The 9,866-nt window shown below is 37.2% G+C and overlaps 1 protein-coding gene across 1 annotated transcript; it reads left to right on the top strand.

The window, feature by feature from the left end:
* The first annotated feature begins 1,741 nt into the window (after nucleotides 1-1,741).
* Nucleotides 1,742-9,389, top strand: LOC109148854 (dihydroorotate dehydrogenase (quinone), mitochondrial). Its single transcript, XM_019296608.1, has 11 exons — nucleotides 1,742-2,171; nucleotides 3,168-3,250; nucleotides 3,393-3,716; nucleotides 3,876-4,128; nucleotides 4,427-4,507; nucleotides 4,623-4,730; nucleotides 4,815-4,844; nucleotides 6,977-7,114; nucleotides 7,520-7,557; nucleotides 7,655-7,754; nucleotides 8,955-9,389. The coding sequence occupies exons 1-11, from the start codon at nucleotides 2,028-2,030 to the stop codon at nucleotides 9,027-9,029; spliced, it is 1,374 nt and encodes a 457-aa protein (XP_019152153.1). The 5' UTR covers nucleotides 1,742-2,027; the 3' UTR covers nucleotides 9,030-9,389.
* Nucleotides 9,390-9,866: the final 477 nt, after the last annotated feature.

The following is a 9,866-nucleotide window of genomic DNA, read 5'->3' as shown; positions in this document are numbered from 1 at the left end:
TTGTCGTAGTCTGCGACCGAGACATTCTGGCTATCCGAATCTGACATCTTTTCTACCTAAAGGTCGGTCGGGGTTAGTACAGGGCTCGGGACGTTAGATCGGAGTTAGTCCTACCCTACTCCTATGCAAAGATAGAAATAAAGCAAAAGATAAGGAGTAGAGAGCTTACCGATCAGGGAAACTTAGTTGAAGTTTGCAGGTGAGTTGATCGGTTGATCTGCTGAATAGCTCGCTCGGGACTCTCTGAGGGTGCCGATTGGATCAGAAGATTGAGGAAAGTTCAAATGAAGGCCTCAAGGGCCTATTTATAGGAGAGCATTTGGGCGGGAAACCAATCCACTTGCGCGATGTGACCCGCACTGATTCTGAGGCGACCGTTGCAGTCGTGGATGCCGGCAGTCGCCGACACGTGGCGAGAGGAGGAATGACAGCTGGCCGGTCGGTTTGGTAGCTGACGGTTGGGCTTCTTCATCCCGTCCCGTTTTTCCCGGACGGTTAAAAAGGCCCGGGCTGGGGGGCTCTTGGTAGGGAATATCCCGACCGACATAATTTTACCCCGACTGGTCTGCCTTTGTCTTTTCTTCTTGTCTTTGCAGGTAACAGGTCGGGCTTCTTGTGAAGAACCCCGACCGGGAGTTGCCCGAGCGGCTGTGTCGACCACCGAGCGGTAGCCCTTTGGCGAGAGAGCTGACAAAGGACACGTGGCGGCTCCTTGCGACGACAGACAGGGCACCCGGGAGGATGACACGTGGTGGCTACGTGGAGAGCATGCCGAACGACCGGATTTGTGTCTCCGACGCAGCGGCTATAAATACCCACAGTAGCTACAGTGTGGGGGACTTTTGGACGATCGATAGGTTGTTGTTAGAGATTCCCGACCGCAGTCAGTCGGTACTCAGAGCAATCAAGTAGATTGTACTTAGGGCCTTTACCGTGATCAATAAAGATATTTACTTGCTTTAATTGGTCTCGCGTTTGTTTAATTATTGCTTACGTAGTAATTAGCAGTATCTTATTACTTATGTTGAACTTCTCATATATAATTTTGCATTGATATACTTTCAAATATTTATTTAATTATAAACATTGGGTAGAAAAAAATGACCGCCAATTATTAAATAAAATGAATAGTTCAGATTTTAATTTTTCCTTGAGATTTCCTAATTTATCCTTAATTATATGATTGTCCGATCCATTAACTTTTCCATTAAGTACTGTTAATTCACCGTTAGTCTAATTCTAATATTAAAGTCTAATATAGAATTATAACTACAACATTAATCTAATTCTAATATTAAAGTCTTAATAGAACTCTAACCCCAAATCCTATTGCCGGAATCTCTTCAAACAATATTAGTATATATTTAATATTTTATGCTTTAATTTTTATTTGCTCTTCCTTATGTTCCCGTATTTGGTTTCAACCATATCACCCATACAATTATTTTATTAACAATTATAATCAATCTTGACTATATTATCTTGCATTTGTAAACTTAGAATTATTAATTTAAATACGTAAATTCAACATTCAATTATCTATGCATGAAAAATTCCAATATAATCTTACCTTGATATACTTTAAAATATTTATTTAAGAAAAACATTGGGCATTATCCCAATCGCACAGTACCGGTAAAAAACTAGTATATAGATATAAATTAATTAGCTAATTCGCATAAATATCCCAAAAACTAAATCGATTGGCATAAGAGCATCCGAATAATGGAATAAAGTGTTTTTATTTTGATTGTTGGAATTTGGAAAGGGTTTCTGTATGTGTATAGCTAAAAGCCTAAAACCCTTCCAGTCGAACTGTCTTAAGCTTAGGCAAACCTCTTTCTCTCTCACGCTCTCAATCCACGTTTTTCTAGTACCAATTGATTTATCCTTCTCTTATGAAAGCAACTGTCCGTGATAATTTTTCATAGCTTTGACTCTTTGAGGAGAATTTACTTTATTTTATCTGCAAGAGTTTCTTGAAGCATTGATACTGGGAAGAAGAAGAGGAAGAAGAAGAAAGAATAATGAGAGGAGCAAGGATTGCAGCGGGTTTAATAAGAGAAAGCATTTGCAGGAAGCTCAAACCAAACAGCTTTTTACCCAGGAATGATTACTGCACTTCTTCTGCTCCCAATCTTCCTCCTCGGGCTTCTCATTCATCAAAAAAGGTGCTTTCTTTACACTTTATTCTCCTTATCTATTTATATATGCGTATGTACATGCATGTTCTTCCTTTTATTGTCTGTTCGTGCCCTGGTTTTATTCCTATTTTGCAATTAACTACGAAAAATTTAGGGGAGGGGAGGGGCGGCAGCGGTAGAGAAGGGATGGATTTGGAATTTCTGATGGCATTTTGGAATCCATATGATCAAAATTTTATCTTGAAGTGGAAAAGAAGGTTATTTTGTGCACACACTTGTGGTTTGGAAGTTATGGAGGTAGACAGCTGAGAGGGAACTAACAACTAGGACAACCATGTGATCATAATTTTACCTTTACGCCGAAAGAAGGCCCGTGTATGTTTCACAGGAAGACAATGAGGGAATCATAAGTTAATACTAAAAAAAATGGGTGAATCTGTCTTTAAAAGTGTAAATGAGTATTTCTTAGTTCATCATGGCTTAAGTGGAAGGAAGCCATGTCCAAGTTGTGTGTTTTATAGGGGTTAAAATAAGGTAGGGGGTTGCTTCTGTATTCTAGGAACCCTTTTTTTCTTGTGACTCAAATGTGTGGCATCAATGCCATATTGGGGCTTCATAATTCTTTACTAAGGCTTATCTCTTATGTAGAAGCCGCTGCTTTGTGTTTTCATTTTCAATGCTGTTAAATTGTTAATGAACTATTTAACAAAAGAAGACAGGTTTATGATCTTAACTATTGAAAAACGAAGTCATACTAATAACTAAACTTCATTCCTTAAGTAGATCTACTTTGCCATTAATTGGGTACTTTGAACTATTATAGTTTTGTCTGTTGGTTTTTGAAATGCACCTGACAAGTTGTGTTTCAGAACTTGGTTCTGTCATTTATTCTCACACAAAACCTTCTGTCAATTAACCTTTGAAATTGTAAGAATTTAATTCACCATAGCAGCAAATGCTCCAGTATTGTTTTTATTTTGTAGAATGAGCTTTGTATTTATGTTCCTTTTTGGTAAACTGTAGGGAAGGTTACTTACTGGAGCTACCATTGGTTTACTAATAGCAGGAGGAGCTTATGCTAGTACAGTGGATGAAGAAACTTTCTGGTACTAGATTTGAATTATCAAATGATAGTCTCTTACTTGCAGTGATATTGGTGACTTGGTGCTGCATTTACTATACTGCATTAAAACTGGTTCTTTTTTTGACAAGGAATTACTCTGTCATGTCTTGAAAACTCTTGTGCAGTGGCTGGCTATTCTCAGCAACAAAACTTGTAAATCCGTTTTTTGCACTTCTGGATCCAGAGGTAGCCCACAGATTGGCTGTTTCAGCTGCTTCTCGTGGGTGGGTTCCAAAGGAGAAGAGACCAGATCCTACTATATTAGGCCTTGAAGTTTGGGGCAGAAGGTTCTCAAATCCTTTAGGCCTTGCTGCTGGTTTTGACAAGAATGCTGAGGCTGTTGAAGGCTTACTTGGATTAGGTTTTGGATTTGTGGAGGTTGGCTCAGTGACACCCATTCCTCAGGATGGCAATCCAAAGCCACGTATATTCAGACTGAGAGAGGAAGGGTAAAAAAAGTTCACTTCTATTTATAACTAACTGTAGTCAGTGAACTGGAATAAATTCAGTTGATCATTTGTTCTATCACTGCAAAGCGAATTTCTTGTACATATCTGAGTGGTTTTTATTTATGATTCAGATCTTTATGTGCTTCAATTTGCTTGCAGTGGTATAATAAATAGGTGTGGCTTCAATAGCGAAGGAATTGTTGCTGTTGCCAAGCGGTTAGGTGCTCAGCATGGTAAGAGAAAGTTGGAAACTTCTAGCACTTCGTCTCCAGCAGGGGATGAAGTCAAGCAGGGAGGGAAAGCTGGTCCTGGAATTCTGGGTGTTAACCTGGGAAAGAATAAGACTACTGAAGATGCTGCAGCGGATTATGTGCAAGGAGTTCATACATTATCCCAGTATGCTGACTATCTGGTAGATTTCTAAAAAATATGAATTTTCCTTTAATTTCCTCTTTTATTACGGGTTCCTTCATATATCTATTATACACTAGACAAAGGTCACACTTCTTACTGTTGGTGGCACAACTTCTGCAAACACATCATGGATGTCTGATTAACTTTTCTCCCTGACACCTCTGCTGACGTTAGATTATTCCTTGACATGTCCCATTACTCCTTGACATGTTGGGGTTCCTTTGCCTTAGATTATTCACTCTTGCACACACTTAATCTATTATTCATGCTTTCTTTTGATGGTGAGCTTGTTTTAGGTTATTAACATCTCATCACCAAATACTCCTGGATTACGCCAACTCCAGGGAAGAAAACAGTTAAAGGATCTTGTGAAGAAGGTTTGATAACTTTATTGTTTTCCTTTCTTTGCATTGTTCTGACATGTCATCTAGTGTTGTGGATTTAAGAATTAGTTAAAAATTTGAGGAATTAATATTTCTGCCTCCAATTTAGGTACAAGCAGCTCGTGATGAAATGCAGTGGGGTGAAGAAGGCCCACCTCCATTGCTTGTGAAAATTGCTCCAGACTTGTCTATGCAAGACCTAGAAGATATTGCAGCAGTATGTGCATATTTATTGTTGACATGCTTTCTTCTATGACACATTGACACGTATGATACTGATTTCTTTTCTCTATCTTTGCAGGTTGCTCTTGCTCTCCGTGTGGATGGATTGGTACTTTTTCTGAACATTTATGCTGTTTCTTTAGCTTTGAACATTAAACACATAGTTTCATTTTCTTCTTGAGCAAAACTGTTTATGTTGGTTTGCAAGAGACTAATATTGTAAGAACTATTAAAGCATTTGTTTGAGGAGTTATGACTTTAGGAGGGAATGATATTCCTATGGGGCTGTGAGATGCTATGAAGGAAATAATTTAGCGAACTTTATATAGTGTGCAACAAAATGGCTGATAATGGGAGGTGTATATGAGCGACCCATAGGAGACAAAGGATCTATATTTTGCTGATGAGGTATCATGCAGTTATCCATGCTATGTAGAAATGGTAGACTGTGTTAAGAAACAATTCTTTAAGACACCTATCAAAAGTAAACTCCTTAGGATAGGAGTTGTGCACAGATATGAGAGGAGAGAGAAATGGCTCTCTGACTACAGTAGTTTAAGCAAAAGAGACCCTAATAAGTTGCATATCCAAGATTAAAAGAAAAAGTCGAAGGTTTGGAAATTTTGTGTCTGACTCTATTGAGTTTCCAATCCACTGTCTTCTGGTTCTATTAGGTTTCAATTTTCCTATAGAATTATAGTCACCAAGTTTTTATTGAAAGCACCAAGAGGGTGCAACCTCAGTACATAGATTAACTACAAATGATGACATGATGCTGATCCCTCGAACACAACCAATAAATGCATTAGCATAAATGAAACAGATTCTTTCAAATCTCATTTCCCTTTGTTGCTTATATTCTGCCTCTCTTTCTCTTGCTACAACCAATATTCTTGTCATTTCTTTCTCGCCACCTTGACTAATTCCTTGTTATCAATTGTTTAGCCCTTTCATTGTCCAACCAAAAGAGGCTCCCAAAGTTTTCCAAAACTTTTCTCTATCCAATCCTCTGTCGATTCTATAATTTGGCTATTCTCATCTCTTCAGCAAATCTTCCATGTTCTTGAATCATAAGCTGTCTTGCTTGATGTTTGCCACCTTCATCTGTGAACCACCCTTCCTAGTTCCAGCATCCTATCTTTTAATTAATGTTGGTTTGGTTAGTGCTAGTTGTAGGTTTTTATTTCCCCTGTTGTTGCTGGCTATTCTCTTGTCAAAGGAGAGTAACTTGAACAATTCTTCTTGCTGGATCAAGTTCATGGGCTTTTCTAGAGCTAAAGCTATTCCGAAATTGGGGAAAATTTAGATTCCCTACTGTATCAGCTACAATTGAGGTTTGTTTGTTTATTAATTTTCGTGTTACTGGATTGTGGCTCTGAAATTTCTGTGCCACTATTGGTAGGTGTGGTGTCACCAGCCTTCTCAATTTCCTGATCTCTTGGGCCTTTTTTACTTCCCTCGCACATCTGACCTAATGTCTTAACTTGTTCAAATTTCCCTAGCATTGAAGCGTTTAGTTGGGAAATTTCAACTGGATTGATGCCAAAAATCTCTTCCTTAAAAGCTTAAACAGGGAAAACAGGGCAAAATACATTTTGATTTACCATTTCTCTTTCAAAGATACAAATCAATGTGGGCTCATTTATCCCAATACCATATGTTGAAGTCATGACTGCCCTAATTCTTGGTACAAATGGTCAATGGCTCCTAAATGGTAGCATTCTCTGACATAAGTTTTGCAGTCTTTTTGTTCTATCATCCCATGAGAAGACCCGTAATGCATTGAGCCATTGGCCTTTGGTGGTACTAATGTTTTGATTTATTTTTCAAGTCTTATAATAGCAGGCGGAAGACATTGGTTTAACATAGTGAAAGTTGTTCTTACATTGTAAATGAATGCCAACTATGGATTAAGAATTATTGTCATTGATTGGCTGTGTGTTCATCATTTCCATTATCTTTTATGAATGATATAGTCAGTATTTGTATTAAAAAACTGGACATTATTTTTTTGGGTGTATCCAGGGTTCCATCGTTGAACACAGTGACTAAATCCCCTCACTGGATTGTAGGCACCTCTTTTGGGTGGGATAGCTGGCCTAGAGATTTAAGAAAACTGGACATTATAAGACAGTGTTTTATTGTATTTATGATTTAAATAGTATAAGTTGCATGTCATTGCATGTGCAGATATGGATAAACATTCTTAAGCATCATTGTGTGTTTTGTCAATGCTTGTAGATTATATCAAATACAACCATCCAACGACCTGAAACTGTGAGTAAAAACCCTGTGGCTCAAGAAACTGGTGGCTTGAGTGGTAAGCCGCTTTATGAGCTGTCCACAAATATCCTCAAAGAGATGTATATTCTTACAAAGGTCTGCTGCTTATTTCTTTAGATAACTTTTTCTTAATTTCTTCTAACTGCATCTTTGTAGCTATTGTCAACTGTTGTCTTATAGAATCAATCTATTTGGATGTTTCTCTTGTTGAATCAAACTCTAGATTCTTCAAAATATTAATTTAGTCTCCCGCAATTGTAGTCATCACATAAATCGATCTCTTAAAAAATAAAATAAAAATGAAAAATCGCGCAAAGTTACTATTCAGTTTGTAACAGATTGCCTATAGAAAGTCCCATCTTTCTATGGGTTGTAAATTGCTCTTGCTTCAGTTACTTGGCTATGTTTTTGGATTTGCACATGTAAACTGGATATATTATAAAGCGTTTCCCTTTGTTTAATCTGATGTGAAGATAACGTGAATATTTTTATTCTAACCAGGGGAGGATTCCTTTAATTGGTTGTGGAGGTATTAGCAGGTAATTCCTGTACCCGAGTTTTCATATATTTGTTGATTGTGAATCTATTTATTAGTCATTTGATTATTTGATTATTGGATGGAAAATACGATTTCAGTGGCGAAGATGCATACAAGAAAATACGAGCTGGTGCTACACTTGTGCAGCTCTACACAGCCCTTGCATATGGGGGGCCTGCCCTTATACCCAAGATAAAGGTATTGTAAATTTGTAGTTTCGGTTTATTTTTATTTTTTTATGGAAAATGTCATACAATGGAAACATGACAACTTGTGAAGGTGCAGAGTGGGGTTTCAATATACCCCCACTCTGACAGATAAGATGACCTGATTTAGGTATAAAAAGGAAGAATATTACAATGAGTTCTCGTCCCTCATTGGCCTTTTGATGAGCAGTACCGTTTTGTTTTTCAAGTTGCTTATTTTCTGCTCTACCATGTTATAGGATCAGCTATTGGAGTTTTTTTTTTTTTTTTCCATTCAACGAGTTGGTATTATGAAATAATGCCCTTTCTAGCCAACCTACTCAACGTTGTAGAAGTCGTTAGGCACTAGTTGGGCACCTAGCGCCTAGGCGGCAAGTAATAATAATAAGAAAAACACAGCAGTGTACACATTGTGCACCAAAAAAAAAAACACGGCTGAGTTGGCCAACTAGGGAGCTGAGTTTGGCGGACTAGTTGGTTGACTAATCGACCAACCCACTAATGTCCGCCTAAGGGTAAAATCCCCTCCCTAGGCCGATTTTTACAACAGTGATCCTAGTTCACATGTTTGTTTTCTATTTCTTCTCACTCCTAAAGCGGGGTTTGACATCTAATTATACTTTTCTTAGAACAAAATGGTTAGTTTTTGGATGTTTCTTCAATCAATACTATTTCACCAGAAGTGCATGACAAATATGAAATATCACAAATTGGTGGTAGTGCACATGAAGCCCTTTTTTTTTTTTTGGATATACCTAGGGTTTCTACTGTTGGACACAGTGACTAATCCCCTCGCTGGATTGTAGTGAAGCCCTTTATTATTATTATTATTGTTGTTGTTGTTGTTGTTGTTATTGTTATTGTCATTATTTTTTGCATATTACACCGGCATTTGTATCCCATGAGATGAGACTAATTCATCCTAGTCTCGGTTGCGCCCCCTTTGGGCAGTAGCCGTCTTGAGGGCATTGCTGCACATTATTTTGAACTTTTGACCTCATGCTTTAAGCAACTCAAGAATCCTACTTGAGCCAATGCCTCTTGGTCACATGAAACCTTTTAAAAACATAGAAAATTTGCTTAAGTTTTTAATTGTTCCCATATCAAAATGCATCTATCTATTATCCTTTTTGCTTTAATATGTGAATGTTTTATGTGCCATATTTTTACTTTATTTATGCCATCTTTTTAGGCCGAACTCACCCAATGTTTAGAAAGGGACGGTTATAAGACAATCCACGAGGCCGTTGGAGCAGATTGCCGATAGTCTGGAGCAACAAGCAGTTGCTCTAGAGCTCTTGGAGCGACCTCGTTTATCCACATACAATAAAAATCTAGTTACTAATTGAAGAGAAAGGTTCTCCCTGGATTTTCTTGGCTGACATTTGTGATATTTTAATGTATTCTTTTTGAATCTTATTCCCCTTTGTTTTGCCCCTCTGTGGGAGGGGTAGATTTTGACATGTAACATCTTTCTTCTTCAGTGGCTAACATTTGGTCTAAGTTTACATAATCAAGGATTGTGATTGTAAATTGTCAACACTTCATAATTAACTCTACCTGAGTTTCATTCTGTTGAAATAATCTTTACCAAATACCTTTGATATAATCTCAATGTGTTTTACTTTCATTCTAGTTGGATTGATTAGGGGGTGTTTGGTAAATAGCTGGTAACTGATTGAATTAGTGGATTTGAATAGTTGATAGTATTAGCTGATTGTAGAAAGATGTTTGGTAATTGATTATTAGTTAAGCAAAATGATTTTCTTAAAAAACTAAACGAAAAAGTTACTTTGAGTAGCTTTTTGAATTTTAGCGTTTTGGAGTAATAAGCTGTTACAAAAAGTTAATTAATTGATAGTTAGATTATTTTTGTTTTGTCAAGGCAAAATTCTCTTACTCCCAGCACCTCTCATTCAACTTGACAAGATAGTAGGGTTAAATTACTGTAATTCAACCGTCTATTAAGTGAGAGGATCAACATATATATGGTGTTTATAAAGAGCTCACATATGTCTTTGTTCACCATATATAATTCAAGAATCAATTGAGTTTTTGTTTTTAAATCAATAGTTTTTGCATCTTTTAAAATTGTTCTTTAAAT

Source organism: Ipomoea nil, unplaced genomic scaffold (genome assembly GCF_001879475.1).
Source record: "Ipomoea nil cultivar Tokyo-kokei standard unplaced genomic scaffold, Asagao_1.1 scaffold2144, whole genome shotgun sequence".
Classification (NCBI taxonomy): Eukaryota; Viridiplantae; Streptophyta; class Magnoliopsida; order Solanales; family Convolvulaceae; genus Ipomoea; species Ipomoea nil.
This window is presented reverse-complemented; position numbering and strand designations above follow the sequence as displayed.